Source organism: Otolemur garnettii, unplaced genomic scaffold, assembly GCF_000181295.1.
Source record: "Otolemur garnettii isolate 467f Iridium unplaced genomic scaffold, OtoGar3 scaffold00116, whole genome shotgun sequence".
In the NCBI taxonomy this organism is placed as follows: Eukaryota; Metazoa; Chordata; class Mammalia; order Primates; family Galagidae; genus Otolemur; species Otolemur garnettii.
Genome location: NW_003852511.1, coordinates 5,760,883 through 5,781,514, shown reverse-complemented (window position 1 = coordinate 5,781,514; position 20,632 = coordinate 5,760,883). Strand labels below are relative to the sequence as shown.

General features: G+C 46.2%; 1 protein-coding gene across 1 annotated transcript in view; it reads right to left on the bottom strand.

Annotated features, from left to right (window-relative positions):
• DEPDC5 (DEP domain containing 5) overlaps nucleotides 1-20,632 on the bottom strand; it is a 150,109-nt gene that overhangs the window by 11,102 nt on the left and 118,375 nt on the right. The window contains exons 33-38 of the mRNA XM_023517676.1: nucleotides 17,025-17,179; nucleotides 14,507-14,584; nucleotides 13,887-14,019; nucleotides 10,765-10,873; nucleotides 8,992-9,219; nucleotides 1,107-1,276 (exon numbers count right to left, since the gene is read on the bottom strand). Coding sequence (XP_023373444.1) covers nucleotides 1,107-1,276; nucleotides 8,992-9,219; nucleotides 10,765-10,873; nucleotides 13,887-14,019; nucleotides 14,507-14,584; nucleotides 17,025-17,179 — 873 coding nt within the window. The remainder of the gene's footprint in view (nucleotides 1-1,106; nucleotides 1,277-8,991; nucleotides 9,220-10,764; nucleotides 10,874-13,886; nucleotides 14,020-14,506; nucleotides 14,585-17,024; nucleotides 17,180-20,632) is intronic.

Genomic DNA, 20,632 nt, shown 5'->3' with positions numbered 1-20,632 from the left:
CAACCTCCAACTCCTGGGCTCAAGCGAGTCTCCTGCCTCAGCCTCCCAAGTAGCTGGGACCACAGGCGCCTGCCACAACGCCTGGCTATTTTTTTGCTTGCAGCTGTCATTGTTGTTTTGGCGGGTCTGGGCTGGATTCGAACCCACCACCTTAGGTGTATGTGTCTGGACCCTTAGCCACTTGAGCCACAAGCGCCAAGCCAGTAGCTGCTTTTAGATGAAAGGGATCGAGGGTGGGAGAGAGACTTACTTTTCACTCTAGACCAGTGATTCTCAACAGGAAACAATACTTCCTCTCTTGGAGGAGCAATACCTGGAGACATTTTTGGGTATACCACTAAGGGGTTGTGTGACTGGGATTTAATGAGCAGAGGTCAGGGATGCTGCACGGTATCCTAAAATGTGCAAGAAGGATAGCCCCCCTAAGAAAGAGAATTTTCTGTCCCCAAATGTCAGTACTGCCAATGCTGAGAAACTTTGATCTTACCCTTGATCAAAAGATCAAAGATCGAAACCTTGATCTTACCCTTTTTTACTATTTGAATTTTGTACTATGTTAATTTTTTTTTTTTTTAAGTTTTTTGGCCGGGGCTGGGTTTGAACCCGCCACCTCCAGCATATGGGGCCAGTGCTCAATCCCTTTGAGCACCCTTTTTTTTTTTTTGAGACAATGTCTTACTTTGTTGCCCAGGCTGAAATGCAGTGGCACAATCATAGCTTACCATAACCTCCAACTCCTAGGTTCTAGTGATCCTCCTCCTTCAGCCTCCCAAGTAGGTAGGACTACAGTTGTGTACCACCATACCCACTTAATTTAAAAAAAATTTTTTTGTAGAGATGGGGTCTCACTGTGTTGCTCAGGTTGGTCTTGAACTCCTGAGCTCTAGTGATCTTTCCACCTCATCCTCCCAAAGTGCTAGAATTACAGGTGTGAGCCACTGTGCCCAGCCTGTTTAAATTTATATAAAAGGTTATTCCAACAGTTCAGGTGAATAGCAATAGGAGCTGAATTAAAATACAAAAGTGACAGGAATCTCTACTAAGCATTCCTCGTTCCCCTCTGTGAGGTGAGCCAGAGGTCTGACTACACACACAAAGCTTCTCACCATCTCAAAGAGTACCGCAGCGGTCACTGCCATCCAGTGCAGCTTGATCTCGAAGGCTGCATTCAGGGAGAAGTTGCCATGGTAATAACAGCTGCACCACTCCAGCCGGTCTGTACGGTTGTTCACATCAACATCCAGGGTCACAGTCCTCTGCTCTGGGACAGTGGCAGCTTTGTCAGCATAAAGCAGGGGCCCCAAGAGAGGGAAAAGGAGAAGTAGGATAAGGAGGAAGAACACAAAAGCTAAGCATCCAGATACAACACTGTACAAGTGCCTTAAAGAAAACCACAGATTCTAGGCTGGGGCATGGTGGCTCATGCCTTGTAATCCCAGCACTCTGGAAGGCCACGGAGGGTGGATTGCTTGAGCTCAGGAGTTCAAGACCAGCCTGAACAAGAGTGAGACCCCATCTCTACTAAAAATAGAAAAACCAGCTGGGTGTTGTGGTAAGCGCTTGTAGTTCTAGCTCCTTGGGAGGCTGAGGCAAAAGGATCTTTTGAGTCCGGGAGTTTGAGGTTGCTGTGAGCTGTGATGCCACAGCACTCTACCACAGTGTGACAGAGTGAGACTCTGTCTGAAAAAATAAAATAAAATCACAGATTCTAAAAGCTTCCTGAAAATCACCTAGCCCAGGGGCTGGTAAATGTTTTCTATAAAGGGCCAGATATTTTAGGTTTTGTGGGCCATGTAGTTTCTATGGTAACTACTCAACTTGTCACAATACAAAAGCAGCCCTAGATATTACATGATGAAGGGGGTTCAGCTGTGTCCCAATGAAACTTTATTTACAAAAACAGATGGTTTTTTAGGGCAGTGAAACTCTTCCATATGATATTGTAATGACAGCTTTAATATCTATCATAGATGACATTATCTATCTATGATAGATGCAGCTATCAAATGTATCATCATACATTTGTTTAAAACCATTGAATGAACACCAAGAGTGAACCCTAATATAAATCATGGACTTTGGGTGATAATGAGGTAGGTTTGTGGACTGTAATAAATTTATCATCTGGCAGAGGATGTTGATACTGGGGGAGGTGGGTGTGGGAGGGCAGGGGATATATGGGAACTTTCTGCTCAATTTTACTGTGAACCCAAATAAAATCAATTATAAAACCAACAAATCTGGCCAAATTAAGTCATAGTTTGTGTCCCCCAATCTAATCCGACCCATTCATTTACATTTATAGAGAAGAAAACTATAGCCCAGGGAGAGGAGAGGCCTTGCCTGAGATCACAGAGTTGGAACCTCAGCCACGCTGAACCTTAGATCTTTTGATTTCAGCAGCCCACAGAGGAACATAATAAGACAAACAGCCCAGACAACAGTGAGAAGGGTTAAAACCAGAAAAGCAAACTTCCTTCTATAATATTTCCTAAAAAAATGAAACCTCATAATGAAGTTTAACACCTTGTTCCATCATGGGTATGTTACTCAAGGACTCTGGGTAAGCATCATCAAACCTGGGACCCTACTTAGAAATCTTACTCAAGGACTCTGGGTAAGCATCATCCTACCTGGGACCCTACTTAGAAATCTTACTCAAACTAAGACAAGGATATTTTAGAGACATATCAGACAAGTTCCTGACCTGAGCAAAGACCTGAAATGGGCTCAGGAGTAAATAGGTGAGGGCTCTGCTCTGCCTAGCTGAGCATTGCCAGACCTACAGTTTCCAGAAATTATCATCCACCCATCACTTCCCCTCCCCCTCTATGAATTAAATAGTTTTTCTTTATCTGAAGCAGTCAGCTTAGTTCTGGGTCCTGCAGGTAGAAGTCCTGAGTGGCTTTTATCACTGACAAGGATAAAAGGCTCTTGAGTCAGCAATTTTAATAAGCTACTCTTGGGAGGTGGGGGAGCTGTAGCTAGGTGATTGATGGCACACAAGAAAACTGACTGACATTCAGAGGTCAGGTATACCACTTACCACTCTCTCAAAACTAGAACAGGCAAATGGTAAGTTTCTTTTTTTTTTGAGACAGAGTCTATGTTGCCCTCAGTAGAGTGCCGTGGTGTCACTGCTCACAGCAACCTCCAACTCTTGGGTTTAAGTGATTTTCTTGCCTCAGCCTCCCAAGTAGCTGGGACTACAGGCGTCTGCCATAACACCTGGCTATCTTTTGTTGTAGTTGTCATTGTTGTTTAGTTGGCCCAGGCTGGGTTCGAACCCACCAGCCTCAGTGTATGTGGCTGGCACTATAACCACTGAGCACAGGTGCTGAGCCATGGGAAAAGTTTTTGACTTGGAGTCAGAAGATCTAAACCCTGCCACATATTAGCTGTGTCTCTCTGAGAATGTTGCTTCTCCTGTGGTTTAGTTCCTTGACTGCAAACTGAGATGTGGCAGGCCAGCTGCTTCATAGAAAAGGCTTAAGAATGAAGTGAAATGTGATGACAAGGGAGTAGAGAAGGGAGTGTAGATTTGCACCTTCTCCTCTAGCTACCTCACTTGCACCTCTCCTCCTTTCCTCCTGTTTCTGTCATTCTCTTCTCCCAAGTTAAGCCATGAGCTCACCAATGCTCAATCCAAGGCCTGCCCATGATGCCCAGGGACACTGCTTCAGCTCGTGATACTGAAGGCTAAAGAATTTGGTCGTTCCAATGCTAAAAGGCTCATCAAAACAAGATTCCTTTTTTTTTTTTTTTTTTTTTGAGACAGAGCCTCAAGCTGTCTCCCTGGGTAGAGTGCCGTGACATCACAGCTCACAGCAACCTCCAACTCCTGGGCTCAAGCGAGTCTCCTGCCTCTGCCTCCCAAGTAGCTGGGACCACAGGTGCCTGCCACAACGCCTGGCTATTTTTTTTGGTTGCAGCCATCATTGTTGTTTGGCGGGCCAAGGCTGGATTCAAACCCACCACCTTAGGTGTACGTGGCTGGTGCCTTAGCCACTTGAGTGACAGGCGCCAAACCCAAAACAAGATTCTGTCTCTGTTTCACATTCCTGATTCATGACACTGCAAAAATAATCTTTAACAGCCAAAATCAAAGAAAGAAAGCTTTGCTCTTTCATCTTAGACACTGTATACTTCTCCCCAGTTGAAAAGTCCACATTACAAAATCAAGGATACTCATAAAGACTGGCAGTGACCTCGTTCATCTCTTCTCTCCCATCTGGAGCACTAAGCTCAGAACAGGCGGGTGGTGAGGAAGCCCAGGGAAGGACATCGTTTAGCCAACCAGTTACAAGCTCAAGATACCGCTGGCTTTGTACTTCAGGGGTCAGATCTGACAGGACAGATGCTTCTAGCACAGTGGTTCTCAACCTTCCTAATTGCCGAGTTGTTACAAATGGAAAAAGGGTTCTCGATCCACAGGCTGAGAACTGCTGTTCTAGCAGGATTACAATGTTGACAGAGGTGTGAGCCCAGCTGAGTTGCATCTTTCAGTGAGTTCAGTGAATTATCACTTGAGTTCCATGAGAACCAACTTACTCACCTTGGGGACAGAGAGATAGAGCAAGCCCAAAGGAGAAGGCTGAGCATCACATACCCAGGTCATAGCGGGGGTATTAAGACCCAGGTAGGGAATCAGCATCAGTGGAGGAGAAAGAACGCAATCCTCAGAAGGGGAGTGACACTCTACATGACAACCAGAGCTACCCAAGAATGGAAAGAGAAGTCTCAGAAGCAAACGCTGTGCCAGTGGGGGTTTTCAAAGAGCAGCTGGCATCCCACTTTCTTGGAGTCTGAGGAAAACACTCAAGTATTAGGGTTTGGACAGAGATGCTCTACAGTCCCTTCCAAATGCAAAACCCAGTGGGGCATCTAGAAAAGGCTGAGAAGGCAAATAGTGTGAGTGGTATTGAGGGAAGTGCGGCTGCTTCTTCCCGCGTCTCAGATGCTCTTGCTGCTTCCTGGCTTAGCAGTGCAGGATGACAGGGATGGGGAAGTGGAAGCCACCCTGGGGTGCAGCCAGACACGGCCATATGCCAATGCCAGGCACTTCAAAACAGATTTCCACTGCCAACCTCCAACTGAGAATCAGAGTGTTTAAAAAGGAACATGTCAAAACAAACAAACCAAAAGGGGAGGTAACAAATGATACACAGGCCTTCCTCTTTCTTACAAATCATGCTAATGTTTTTCCCCATGAGAAAAACTCAAACACTGAAGATAGCCTAATTTAAAGACAATAGAGTTTTCTCACTTAAGTAAATAACAAAATATATTCTAACCTGAAAAAAAGATGGGGAGAAATATCTCATACCCTAACACAAAGGTTTGAGAGCTGTTATCAGATAGAATTAGCTGTATAAGGCCACATCGAGTTTAAAAGGAAAAGAAACTTGTTTCTTTTGGGAAGGGTAATGGGCAAGAAGGCTGATAGAATTAAATTCTTCTGTAACAAGCACAGAAACCATTAAAACATTAATAAAGAGATGTCTTCCTAGAAAACAAGCACACCCCCCAAATTCTGCCTAGTTTCAGATTTGCCACCTCCCTAAAGCAGTGATTTTTTTCAACCTATGTGCCATCAGCACATTGGCGTGCCAAGAGAGGATCTTAGGTGTGTTGTGAAAATTTTTAAAGATCACTAATTATTTTCAAAAGAAGTTCAAAGCACAGTAAATATATTCTTTTCTTTTTTTCCTTCCTGAGACAGAGTCTTAATTTTGTTGTTCTTGGTAAACTACCGTGGCATCATAGCTCACAGTAACCTCAAACTCTTGGGCTCAAGTGATCCTCTTGCCCTCAGCCTCCAGAGTAGCTGGGACCGCAGGCACCAACCCCTAAGTTCTAAAAACATACCCATAGCACCACTAACCTCATACCTGCTTAGGGAAGTTACTGATGAGTTTCAAAGGCTCTCAGGTTTTGCTAAACTCTACTTTTGGCACCTTATTGGAATTCTTCCTTATAAGACTGTGGTTCTCAGCTGGGGGCAATTTTACAACACCCAGAGGACATGTGGCAGTGTTAGGAGGCATGTCACCTTGGGGTGTGCTACTAGCATCCAGTGGATAGAGGCGCCAGGAATGGTGCTCAATGTGCCACAATACACAGATCAGCCCTCCCCCCGCCCCCCGCCTCAGCAAAGAATGATCTGGCTCAAAATCTTTGTACTGCTAGGGCTGAGAAAGTCTGCTGTAGGTTTTGTTGTTGTTGGAGGTTTTTTTTGTTTTTTGAGAGAGAGAGAGACAGAGTCTCACTATGTTGAATTCTGTGGTGCCACAGCTCACAGCAACCTCAAACTCTTGGGCTCAAGTGATTCTCTTGCCTCAGCCTTCCAAGTAGCTGGGACTAAAGGTGCCCGCCACAACACCTGGCTATTTTGTTGTTGCTATTGTCATTATTGTTTAGCAGGCCCAGGCTTGGTTTGAACCCGCCAGCCCCGGTGTATATGGCCAGCACCCTAATCACTGAGCTATAGGTATTGAGCCTTTTTATTGTTTTTGAAGGCAGAGTCTTATTTTGTCACCTTTGGTAGAGTTGCCGGGCATCATAGCTCACAGCAACCTCAAACACTTGGGCTCAAGCAATTCCCTTGCCTCAGCCTCCCAAGTAGCTGGGACTACAGGCACCTGCCACAACACCTATGTATTTTTTTAGCGATGGGTTCTTGCTCTGGCTCAGGCTGGTATCGAACCTTGAGCTCACGCAATCCACCCACCTTGGCCTCCCAAAGTGCTAGGATTACAGGCATGAGCCACCACACCTGGCTGCTGTAAGATTTTGTACACTCTGCAGAAGATTCCTATCAAAATAATTCCTTTCACTGAAGACTTGCAAGAAAAGGAAGAATTACAGCTACCTCCCACCTTAAAAGGACCAAAACTTTGCTAAAATGTGTTAGCATACTTGCTGCCAATAGGTGCCCCTAATTCTGTGCCTCTAATCTGGAGTATTACGGAAGGACCTATGACCAAACTCATAGAACTGGGTAAGTAGGCTCCTTGTCCTGGTCCAAGGGCTTTTCACTACATGAAGGTGACCCCTGGATTTGTGGCATTTATTTGAGTTTGTCAGAAACCTTTTTGCTTCCTTCAGCTCTCAGGTAAGTAGTGTCACCATACATAGTCCTGTGCATATTTAAAGTAACTCCTTGTGTCTTTGTCTCACAAAGTGACCTCAGAGTGGAAGGCTGACTTGTCAACCCTGTATGTATCCAGAAGCACGTAGCTTTCAGGCTTAGCTTCTTGCTCCTCAGAGAAGATGAAAATTTTTATCTATTAAAAAAAAGGAGGCTTTAAAATGTGGCTTCTAAAAATAAGCTTGATTTAATGGGGGAAATGGCATAAAGCTCAGTTTCTTCAGAAGCTTCCCATATGCAATTCAGTGCTATAAATGAATGACTAGTGCTCTTCTTATCGAATTCTTGTGCTTGGTGTATTTGTCATAGGTTTTCCTGGCTCCACCTTCATTGTCAGAGTATTGGTTTTTGCTTCCCACTGGCATCAAAGTCCCCGTCCTTTTATTTGCTGTTTCTATTTTTTTTTTGAGACAGAGTCTCACTATGTCACCCTCAGTAGAGTGCCGTAGTGTCACAGCTCACAGCAACCTCCAACTCTGGGGCTCAAGTGATTCTCTTGTCTCAGTCTCCCAAGTAGCTGGGACTATAGGCGCCCACCACAACACCTGGCTATTTTTGTTGCAGTTGTCATTGTTGTTTTAGCTGGCCTGGGCCGGGTTCAAACCCGCCAACTTCTGTGTATATGGCTAGTGCCATAACCACTATGCTACAGGTGTCTAGCCTATTTGCTGTTACTAGTAGGACCTTCATTGCATAAAATGCATGAGCTTAGTGCTCACTATTCCAAGTGCTCAGAAGCTTTTGGTCTCAAGACCTGGTGGTGCTCTCGGAGTGAGCAGCCAAGATAATAGGGAGCATGTGGTTTCTCTGATCCCGACAGACTTCAAGAAGGTGGAGAGTTAGAAATGCAACAAAAGAGAGAAGGATAAGTCACAACTGCTTGGGTGAGGAGAGGAAGAGCTACTCTTTTTATGGTTCCACCCTGTCCCCTCCACCCCTTCCCTTCTCACACACCATACTGGGTGACACCGGGGTGAAGGTGTAAGGGGGGGGGTCACAGCCACATCCAGGTGCAAGTGAATCAGAGGCTCTGGACACTGCAATGACTACTGACATTTTCATCTACCAGCTAGGTAAGAATTCCAATTAGCTGGGTGTTTATAGGCAAGCGAGGCAGAACCTGGAATCTCCATGGAGTTTGGTCTATGTTATGCCTGCTTCCTTCCTGCCAGAGGGTTTTCAGGATCTCTTCAATCTGCCCTTGAGATTAATCCTATAGTGCCTCCACCAAGGCATGTACTTCTTAAAGACACTCATATTTCAACCCATCAGTCCTCCAGGGTCCTCATGGGCAGAGGTCTCCATTCCATGTCCCATCAGAGGTCACCCCACCTTTCAACACGCAGGTATTTAGCCCTATCATACAGCTTAGAACTGTGGCAAGCACATTCAAAAAAGGAACAGAGATGGGAAGAGATTCCTGCTCAGAATGAATGTCTAGAATGGATGACCCTTTTAAGTTCCTTCCTCTTCTGAGGTTCTAAGATGCTATAATTGTAGGAAAGGCCTCTGGTAGAACTAGATCCCTGCAATAGGCACAGGCTCATGGCCCTGTATTCTGAGGCCCTCTTGGGAAAAGTAGCCACATTTTTCTTTCCTATCCAAGCAGTTTTTGCATCTTGCTCTGATTTGAGAGGTGCCAAATACTATTGGTTAGTATAATAACTTCAGCCAGCAGAAGTCAGCACAGGAGCTCACAGTTCTAACAGCCACAGTGGCCACTGTGACAGCCACACCAGCTCTAAGCCAGTTCATGTGGCATCACTTCCCTTGGCTGGCTGCCATCCTCCCCCAGACACCCCTCAGCAAATCCCCAGACCTTGTCTGGGTCAGGCACCCACCTAAGAGCGCGGCTGCCTGGCTCCGTCCTCCAAAACTGCGGCTGAAGGAGCTGTGCCTGCTTGCATATGAGGCTGGCCGGCTCGGCAGCCAGGGCAGGAGGAAGGCAGGAATCTCGGAGTGCAGGAGTTCTTCTGCCACAAAGGCCACCTCAAACCACTTACGCTGGAAGCTGGCGAAGTCGTCTCCCCCTGCTGTGTGCCAGGTGGCGGCAGGCTGCTGCATGGCCACTGGGAAAGGCAGAGGGGAGGGAAGGGGTCCTCAGCATAGATGCTTATTTTCTAACTGAAGCATGAGCCTTGAAAACACACGTTAAGTATAAGGAGCCAGATGCAAAAGGTCACATAGTGTATAATTCCATTTGTATGAAAATTCCTGAATAGGTAAATCTTTGAGACAGAAAGCAGATTAGTAGATATGGGGTAGGAGGAGAAGGAGCTGGGAGATAACTGCTAATGGGTATAAAGTTTCCTTATGAGGTGATGGAAATTGTCTGGAACTAGATAGAGGGGATGGTGGATGATGAATATACTAACTGCCTCTGAGATGCCCATTTTTAAATGGTTAATTTTATGTTATATGAATTTTACTCCAATTAAAAAAATATTTTATCCTCGGTTTCCTAACTTTGAGAGTATATGTCAGCAACCAGGTACATTTTTTTTTTAGAGACAGAATCTCACTTTATTGCCCTTGATAGAATGCCGGGGTATCATAGTTCACAGCAACCTCCACCTCCTGGGCTTAGGTGATTCTTTTGCCTCAGCCTTCCGAGTAGCTGGGACCACAGGCACCTGCCACAATGCCTAGCTATTTTTGTTGTTGTTGTTGTTGCAGTTTGGCCAGGGCCAGGTTTGACCCCACTACCCTCTGTATATGGGGCCAGTGCCCTACTCACTGAGCCACAGACACTGCCCAGTACTTTTTGACTGTTAAGGTAAAATAGGTATCTACTAGTCAAACTTAGAATTTAAGGGAAAAAGTGCCAATGGACATACTAATGGCTATAAGGAAAAAAACACCCCACACAGGTCCAATTTCAACATGTCCTTGGACAGGAGAGCACAATGAGTGGCACTAGCTGCTTCATCTTTAAACGCAGAGGGAGAGAAGTCATGTGTGTGCCGGATGTGTGTCAGTTCCAGCCAAGATTCCCACATGTTCTGGGTGTTCCGTGTACTAGAGATATTGGTCTAAAGCCTGGGTGCCTTCTGAGTTACGCAAGTCAGTTCTGGTCATGCTAGAAATTGTTCCCCTCTGGGAATTACTTTCTCTCTCTCTCTTTCTTTAAAAAATAACAAATACCTAAAATATATCTGGGAAAACTTGCAAGGACTTGGTAGTCTTCCTGGGGAAAGGAATGGAGACTGGAGCCCCAGCAAGTGAAAAGTACTATTAATCACAGACTGGAACCTCTCATGTTATAATCAGAGCCACTTGCACAGAGTGGGGGTGGGAGTGAGGGCTGGGGAGCTGTAATTAAAAACAGCTCCCAAGAAATGACCCATGGGAATTTCCTCACATCAGGTCCCTTGGCCTCTTTTGGATTTGTCTCCCACCCACACTGTCCTCATGAAGAACATACTGTAGCTTGAGAAATGTTTATTACTCTGGCTATGCTTAAATTAAGTACAAATGCTCAAGGAAGTTGACAGCCCTGACAACTTAGAATATGAAGTCACGCACGGAGCTCAAGAAGCACTATGATGGGAAAGGGCAAGTCACCAAGAAAAACACCCATCCCTGTGGGCAACTGCACGCGCCTCAGCTCTGACCTCGGTCTGGCTCTTTGTCCACTACGATCTTGTAGAAATAGAAGCCATAGATGAAGGTCCGCCAGGCTTCCCCAGATGCATGCATGATGAACTGCTCTTCCAGCATTTTCTAGGAGAGACAGTAAAATGCTGAGATTCCTGCAGAGGGACATCTTTTATTTTTTTATTTTTATTTTTTTGAGACAGAGCCTCAAGCTGTCCCCCTGGGTAGAGTGCCGTGGCATCATAGCTCACAACAACCTCCAACTCCTGGGCTCAAGCGAGTCTCCTGCCTCTGCCTCCCAAGTAGCTGGGACCACAGGTGCCTGCTACAACGCCCAGCTATTTTTTGGTTGCAGCTGTCATTGTTGTTTGGCAGGCCCAGGCTGGATTCAAACCCGCCACCTTAGGTGTATGTGGCTGGCACCTTACCCACTTGAGCCACAGGCGCCGAGGCTTATTTTTGTTTTTTTTTTTTAGACAGAGCCTCATACGGTTAGCCAGGCTAGAGTGCTGTTGCATCATAGCTCACAGTAACTTCAAACTCTTGGGCTCAATAGATCTTCCTGCCTCAGGCTCCCCAGTAACTGGTATGTAACCCAGCATTCAGCTAGTATTTCTATTTTTAGTAGACATAGAGTCTCACTGTTGCTCAGGCTGGTCGCGAACTCCTGAGCTCATGCTATCCACCTGCCTCAGCTTCTCAGGGTGCTAGGATTACAGCTTTGAGCCACGAGCATCAGGCCCAGAGGGACATCTTTTTTTTTTTTTTTTTTTCAGTTTTTGGCTGGGGCCAGGTTTGAACCCACCACCTCCAGTATATGGGACCAGTGCCCTACTCCTTTGAGCCACAGGTGCCACCCCAGAGGGACATCTTGAGGGGGACAGCCTTCTATTATGCACTGGAGTCAATGAGCACTGAGGAGCCCTTCCACATCCCCTTTTAGATACGTGCCTGGTGTGATTCACATTATAAAATGTAGTTTCATATTATATCATTATCAAATATTTCAAACATGCAGAAAAGCATAAGGAAAATCCAGGTATACTACTATTCCGTTTTAATAAACTTAACATCTTACTATACTGACGTAAGACCAGATTGGGGGATCTCGCTTTTGTTCAGACTGGTCTTGAACTCCTGAGCTCAAGCAATCCTCCTGCCTCAGCCTGCTAGAGTGCTAGAATTACAGGCATGAGCCACTGTGCCTGCCCCACACTTCACAATTTGAATAAGGAAAGTAGTATTCTTAGGGAGGTGAGAGTATAAAAAGTTATCAGGCAAAGACTAATCAAAACGCACATCAAGACCCTCAAAGAGGCTCGGCGCCTGTGGCTCAAGTGGCTAAGGTGCTAGCCACATGCACCTAAGGTGGCGGGTTCGAATCCAGCCCGGGCCCACCAAAACAACAATGATAGCTGCAACCAAAAAAATAGCCGGGCGTTGTGGCGGGTGCCTGTGGTCCCAGCTACTTGGGAGGCGGAGGCAGGAGACTCGCTTGAGCCCAGGAGTTGGAGGTTGCTGTGAGCTGTGATGCCATGGTACTCTACCCAGGGGGACAGCTTGAGGCTTGGTCTCAAAAAAAAAAGATCCTCAAAGAGAGAACTGAGGATCACAGGCTTATTCCAATCAGTTACTGATTTTACATTTTTGTGATGACAACCCAGCTGGTCAGCAAACAGTACTGATTTATTTCCATTGGGGGCATTTGTATGGACAGGATGGCAAGAACTGGCTCAGGCAACTCAATCTTTCCCATTCCTCACCTTATGATTCCAGTTTGTTTGTTTTTTTAAGAGACAGAGTCTCACTTTGTCACCCTCGGTAGAGTGCTGTGACGTCGCAGCTCATAGCAACCTCTAGCTCTTGGGCTTAGGTGATTCTCTTGCCTCAGCCTCCGAAGTAGCTGGGACTACAGGTGCTGCCACAACACCTGGCTATTTTTGTTGCAGTTTGGCCGGGGCCGGGTTCAAACCCACTACCCTCAATATATGGGTCTGGTGCCCTATTCACTGAGCCATAGGTGCTGCCCCATCCCCCTTTTTTTGAGACAGTCTCACTATATTGCCCTCAGTAGAGTACCATGGTGTCACAGCTCACAGCAGCCTCAAACTCTTGGGCTTAAGCAATTCTCTTGCCTCAGCCTCCCAAGTAGCTGGGACTACAGGCACCTGCTACAACACCTGGCTATTTTTTTTTGTTACAGTTGTCATTGTTGTTTAGCAGGCCCAGGCCGGGTTCAAACCTGCCTGCCTCAGTGTATATGGCCCGTGCCCTAACCACTGAGCTATGAGCACCAAGCCTCCAGTTCTGAACAGTGTAATTACATCGGGCAAGTATGGTGCTAGACTCCTACCATGTACCAAGCAACATGTTAGACACTGGAATGGACAAGAGGTACTCCCTCCCTCAGGCAGCTGGTCCAGACAGGAGTCAAATGAGGTACACAGACATATTCTTCATTCTGTTGTGCCAAGAGCTCTGACAGAGTAAGTACAGGGTGCCAGAAGGCCCCTGGGATAGAGCCTTGAATCCAGCTTCAAGTCTTGAATAAAGAAGACACTCACCAGGGAAAATTGGGGGCTTGAGGTCAGAGGGAGAGCGTTCTCTGAAATTCTCTCATAGAGATTTCTCCAAGGTTTACAAGTGCACAGATTCTATATAGAACATTTTCAGTTCAGACAATAATTTCTGCCAAATTTTTAAGTCAACATATAGTGTATTTTTTTTTTCTGAGACAGAGTCTCACTATATTGCCCTCAGTAGAGTACCGTAGCATCACAGCTCACAGTAACCTTAAACTCTTGGGCTTAAGTGATTCTTTTGCCTCAGCCTCCCAAGTAGCTGGGACTACAGGTGCCCGCCACAATGCCTAGCTATTTTTTGGTTGTAGTTGTCATTGTTGTTTGGTAGGCCCAGGCTGGGTTTCAACCTGACAGCTCCGGTGTATGTGGCTGGCGTCCTAGCTGCTGAGCCACAGGCACTGAGCCCATATAATGTATTTTGAAGCAAGACCTTTTTCTCTTATCAGTTCCATAGAGGCCCTGCAGTTATAAAAACAGATCCTCACCTCACATGCAGATCTCACTTCTGGAAAGAGTGACAGTGTCTGCTCTCACGGGGCCCTACCCTGCTGTCTCACCTGCATGATGTCGATGGCCATCGCCTGCGTCTGGACCCCGTCCACATGGTTCACCAGCCAGTGCACCACCTCGGCACTGATAAAGCAGTATGGGGAGAGGCCCTTTTGTTCAGATAGCAGCTGGACGCCTGTCCTGGGTTCCAACACAGTAAGCAGGGAGCAGGGTGGGTGTATGCCCGGTGGCAACAAGAAGAAAGAAAAGATGAAAAAGAAGAGACTCTCACTAACAACATATTTAATATCTGAAGTAAGGACCCCATAAAGCAATTTCTCTATGTTATTCCTGGACCCAGAGAAAGAACTATGACAGGTCAGAAGAAGATGTTATAGAGTGAAGAGGAGGCGGAGAAGGGAACTGACATTTAGGGAATACCAGTACTTGCTAGGCACTACACTAGGTCCTTCATATAAGTATTTCATTTAATCCTTATATCAACCCTATGCCTAGACCATTTTTAAAAAAATCTCATTTTATAAGCAAGAGAACAGAGTATCAGAGAGGGCAAGTCACTTCCCCAAGGTCTCAAAGCTAGTGAGCCAGCAGAGTCATGTATGAGTCTACCAAACCACAATGCCTGAGCCCTGCCACAACACACTCACATGTGTGACCAGACACTTACGAGGGGTGCTTCATGGCTTCCAGGATCTCTGTCAGGGTGGAGGATGATGTCAAGGAGCTTGTTGCCGGCTGCTGAGAGCTGTGACACAGAGCGTCTGGTCAGCAAAGCAAGAGGAGACACACACACACACACACACACACACAGTCAGCAGCACGAATATCAGGAGCACTACTTTTTACAGAGTCGGAAACCAGGACAATACTGACACTGACGGCATTCAAGCAAATTCTGGACAGCTACATCTGGGGGTATCCCACAGGGGAGTTCCAAAGTTTATTAAAAAAATAAAAATAATACAAAGTGGTCTTGTGTTTGAACTTACTCTTAGTAAGCATCTCTCTTTTAAATGGCCTACTTCCAAGAAATCTCCCTGGACTGCTCTGGTTTTGCACCAAGGAACTTTCTCAAGAACCTTTTTCTTGACCAGAGAGGGGACAGAATCCCAGTCTTGTCACTACCAAGCTGTGGACTCTAGCTTTTCTTGACCTGTTTTCTCATCTGAAAAATAGGCATGATGCTATTCCTCTCCTTCAGGGTTGTCATGAAGCTGTCCCCCTGAGCACAAATGGTAAATAATACTAAACATAATGAGTTATTATCAATCCTCCGAAGCTCACGATTGGTTAAAGAAACTGGTAAAAAGCCAGGTGTGGTGGCTCACACCTGTAATCCTAGCATTCTGGGAGGTCCAAGTGGGTAGATCACCTGAGCTCAGGAGTTCCAGACCAGCCTGATCGAGAGGGAAACCCCATTTCTACTAAAAATAGAAAAATGAGCTGGGCATCATGGAGGGCACCTGTAGTCCCAACTACTGGAAAGGCTGAGGCAGGAGGATGGCTTGAACCCAAGAGTTTGAGGTTGCTGTGAGCTATGATGATGCCCTGGTACTCTATCCAGGGTGACAGAGTGAGAATCTGCAAAGGAAAGAAGGAAGGGAGGGAGGGACTGATGAAGGTCAAAGACAAAGAGCCAGGATATGTCAGGATCTGAATTTGAATCCAGGTCTGCCTCACTCCAAAGCCCAGACCTGTCCATCACCTGCTGCCCAAGTTCTTCCTCAATGGTATGACAGTCCCTTAAAACGAGCTTAATCCTCAGCAGCTGGGCAGCCAATCATACCAAATTGGGCCAGTTCTGGGTTTTATCTGGAAGGTCCTCGTGTTCTTTAAACCTCTCTCTTTTCTCAGTCCTGGATTTCTCTTTCTGTTTGGAGGGTCTAGGACTCATTGTAGCATTTCAGAATTTTAGGGTTGGAAAAAGCTTTTAAAGATGTTTGATTTTCCTACTAATGTTGGAATCTCCACTGAGACCAAGAGTCTGAACAAGAGGCAAAACTAGAGCAGTCCAGGGAGCTACCTGTGTGAACATCTTCCATGGCAGAGAACTCAGTTCCTCTAAACACAGCCCATTTTCATGCGGCTGTACCTAGAGTGGGTAAGTTCTTTATTATGAAATGGAATCTGGTCTCTGTAGTTTTATAGTCATTGGCCCTTCATTCACCTGCCCTGTTTTTGATCTTTTCACTTCCAGCCTAGACGTCCTTGGTTTTTCTTTTCTTCCAAAAGCAGAAAAAAACCTGCTGTTCTGCCCTTGTATACAAGGAGGAAGCAGATAAATGCCCTCCTTTTGCTATGCACTGGGCAGCCTCTCCAACCTCTTCCATGGCCAGAGTCAAAAAACCAGCTGGGCTTGATGGGGGTATGGGCCTGAGAAAAGACAGAGAACAGAGAAATCCAGGCCTACTCCTGCTTCTGAGCTGATCATCACCTCTCCTGGCTGGGATGAATGAGCTGCAGCAGATGAGGTAAAACCAGCACAGAATTTATCACATACAGGAGACAGTGAATCCTGAAAGAGGCCAGCCAGCTGAGCCACCCCAAAGAACCTTCTGCTCCAAGGGAAAGGGGTACAAGAGTCGAACTTCTGAGATCTTAGACTTAGCCAAGGACTGCTCAGTCAGTATAGTGAAGCAACAAGAACAGACTGGGCAGAATTATTCTTAAGCACACATGGCTGGGGAGGAAATAAAAGAGAAGTTTTTCAGAACTGACAACGGCGTGAAAAGCTGGTGCACTTGCTCAAGCAAATAAGGTACAGGCAGCTTCTTTCTCTTCTGGATACTGAGGGGTAGGAAAAGAACAGCCATGTTTGGCCACAATTAGTGATTCATTCACTGTCTGTCATCTCCTTACTGACTACATGCTGTCACATACAAGGCATCATGCCACCATGAATAGGATAGATGGTCTGGCCTTTCACTGAAGCCCTATACTCCTGCATGGTACCTGGATACTTTCCTACATCTCTGTACTACCTCTTAGCTATTCTGCAAGGAGGCAACACACAGGTCATTCGCCCCATCTACAGGTGTGGATAAGGACTGACTTGCCCAGAATCCCACATAACTGGTAGCAGAGTCAGAACCTGGCGCAGAGCTTTGGACTCCCAGCCTCTGTGGCCTTTGAGGTTAGACTGTCCCACTCCCCAAGAGCATGAGTCCAGCCATTCTGAGTCTCACCTGTTGTCACTGGAGTTTGCAGAGGTGAATCCCTGTTCTCCTATGTTCTGGGAGTTCCCAAAGGCCTGACTGTTGCCTCTGTCCACGGATTGGCCTGTGCTTACCCCCAAACTGGTGCCATCCAATGACGGAGGGACTGTTTGTTCCATAGACATCTGTAGGAGATTTAAAAATTAATACTTTGGGCTCGGCGCCTATGGCTCAACCGGCTAGGGCGCCAGCCACGTACACCTAGGGTGGCGGGTTCGAGTCCCCAGCCCGGACCCGCCGGACAACAATGACGGCTGCAACCAAAAAATGGCCGGGCGTTGTGGCGGGCGCCTGTGGTCCCAGCTGCTTGGGGGGCGGAGGCAGGAGACTCGCTTGAGCCCAGGAGTTGGAGGTTGCTGTGAGCTGTAAAAGTCACGGCACTCTGCCCAGGGGGACAGCTTGAGGCTTTGTCTCAAAAAAAAAAAAAATTAATACTTTGATCCAAGAATAACCAACAGGGAACCACAGTAAATAAGCTGTACTGGTTTATCTATTCAACAAGCATTTACAATAACTAAATAAATAAATAACAAATAATACCAAAAAAAAAAAAAACCTTTAAAGCGACATACTGTATACATGGTACGTCCTTCTCAGTCCACACTGGTCGCTTATGGGAGAGCTAGTGGAGTTTAGACTATACCCAGCTAGGTGTGTGCTGCCTTCTATCAGAGCCACTGGGAATGCCCCGCTCCAGACCAAGGCAGACAAGAGGCCACCACTCATAGTAAATCCCTGGGACTAAATAAATCACTTCAGCATCTGACTCAAACAGCAAGATTTATGCTAAAGAAAAATCTCCACAGAAAGAGCAGAGAAGTCAGAATCATTCCTTCTGAGACTGGGACGGAGGGGGAGAGAGAGAACACATTTCCAGACAAATGACTGAACATGACAACGGGCATCCTCCATCTACTGTGACTCACCCTTTCCCGACTCAACCCTCTTTTCCTGTATCTGTCAGTGCCACAGTCTTCCGAGTGCCCAGGTTTGAGCCTTAGAGAGGCACTGGATAACCCTCCAGCTTCATATCTAAAGAGAGGCCTAGATCTGTGGCCAACCCTCTGCAGATTCACACGTACCTCTCAGCTATGCCTGCACTTCGTCTGGCCAGGGAGGCCTCTAACAGTCTCCTCACAAGCCCACAACTGCAGCCTCTCCCCTGAAGATCCTATTTGCAAGCTACCTCCATTTGTAAAGAAGAGTTTCCAATCCCACCACTCTGGTACTCTGAAATCTTTCAAGTCTCCCCATGAGCTACCACACTGAAAAACCAACTCTCAGGGCACTGAGGTCCTACACAACATTGGCCTGACCCACGACCTCACCTCACCACAGCACCCACCATTCGCCCATACCAAGTCAAACCCTGCATGTATCATCTATGTGCCCTGGTACCCTGGGGTTCTTTTCCTCACAATTGCCAGCTAAAAAATCTATCAGTCTTGAAGGGTTGTTTCAAATGCTGCTCCCACAGCAAAATGTTTCCAATTCACTCTGCCTCTAGCGTCCAAGCAGAGCCATCTTTCCCTCTACTTTAGACCTCTAAGAACCTCTGCTGGCAGCTGCCAGTTTTTGCCTGGTATGGTATTATATCTGTCTCATTTTCTTTAAGGGTTCTGGAAGCAAGACTGTGATCTGCTTGCCTGGAATCCCTATAGCACCTATCAAAGGTTTTGCCTCACAGCAAATATTTGGAAAGGATTACTAAAGTTTCCAGAGAACTTCTAGAAAAGTATAAGCCTCTGAGTCCCTCTTAACTTGAAGTTCTTCGGTACCTCCAGAACACAGCCTTATATTATCAGACATTTTGCTAGATATATAAATTGCTCTCTAAAGCAAAGTTTCTCGAACATGGCACCCATTGCCACCTGGGGCCAGACATATGCCTATTGTGGGGAGCTGCCCTGTCCATAATAGGATGTTGAGCAGCATTCCTGGCTTCTACCTACCAGATGCTAATAAAACTCACCTGCCATTCCCTGCCCCATTTGTGACAAATAAAAGATGTTTCTAGATCAGCAGTTCTCAATCTGTGGCTCATGACCCCTTTGCGGGTCTCCTGCATATCAGATATTTACATTATGATTTATAACAGTAGCAAAATTACAGTTATGAAGTAGCAACTAAAATAATTTTATGGTTGGGGGTCACCACAACATGAGGAACTATATTAAAGGGTCGCAGCATTAGGGAAGTTGAGAAACACTGCTCTAGATATTCCTTGGGGGTTGAATTGCCCCAGTTCTGATATAGCCATTTTGCTCTCCTGTGGCAGGCTCAGTGATTTGTAAAAAAGGACCACATAGTCCTGCCACCATAAACACATAGAGAAATGGAGCAAGAGCTAGCTTGCAATTACCAGTCACCATCTGCCCCTAAGCAGAAAGGCTTAGGAACAGGTACCATGCCCTAAACTTAAATTAGAATAAGCTGAGCACGGCTCGGCGTTTGTAGCATAGTGGTTATGGCGCCAGCCACATACACTAAGGGTGACAGGTTCGAACTCAGCCTGGGCCACTGCAACAAAAATGACTACTGCAATGACAACTGCAACAAAAAATAGCTGGATGTTGTGGCAGGTGCCTGTGGTCCCAACTACTTGGGAGGCTGAGGCAAGATAATCACTTAAACCCAAGAGTTTGATGTTGCTGTGAGCAGTGACAACAGGGCACTCCACCAAGGGTGACAGCTTGAGACTCTGTCTCACACACACACACACACACACACACACACACATACAAAGAATAAGCTGAGAGAGACTAGACCCAGCTTAAGACTAGTTCTTAGGGCTGGGCATAGTGGCTTAAGCCTGTAATCCCAGCACCCTGAGAAGCTTAAGCAGGAGGATCGCTTAAGGCCAGGAGTTCATCAAGAACAGCCTGAGCAAGAACAAAACACTGTCTCTACAAAAAAAATTTTTAAATTGGCTCAGTGCCTGTAGCACAGTGGTTATGGCACCAAGCCATACACACTGAGACTGGTAGGTTCAAAGCTGGCTTGGGCCAGCTAAACAACAATGACAACAAAAAGTGGCCAAGCATTGTGGTGGGCACCTGTGGTCCCAACTACTTGGGAGGCTAAGGCAAGAGAATCGGTTGAGCCCAGGAGTTTGAGGTTGATGTGAGATGTGACAGCACTCTACCAAGGGTGACATAGTAAAACTCTGTCTCAAAAAAAAAAAAGAAAAGAAAATTTAAGGATTAGCCAGGAGTAGTGGCATGGGCCTGTTGTTCTAGCTACTTAGGCTGAGGCAGAAGGATGGTTTGCACCCAGGAGTTTGAGGTTACAGGGAGCTATAATGTTGCTACTGCACTATAGCCCAGGTGACAGAGCAAGATCCTGCCTCAAAAATGAACAAAGAAAAAGAGCTGCTCTTAGGCCTGCCTTCTTCTAGGCCCCTGTAGTGGGGTTCTCTCACCTACTGCACCCTGAAAATTGCTCTACCAACCTAAGCTGAGGGACATTACCAGAAATTCACATCCTTACAGTTTTATTTTGGGAGGGGTGTGGTTAAGGAGTTGTCCTCTGAATCAGTATTTGGCAAACATTTTCTTTCTTTTTTTTTTTTTTTTTTT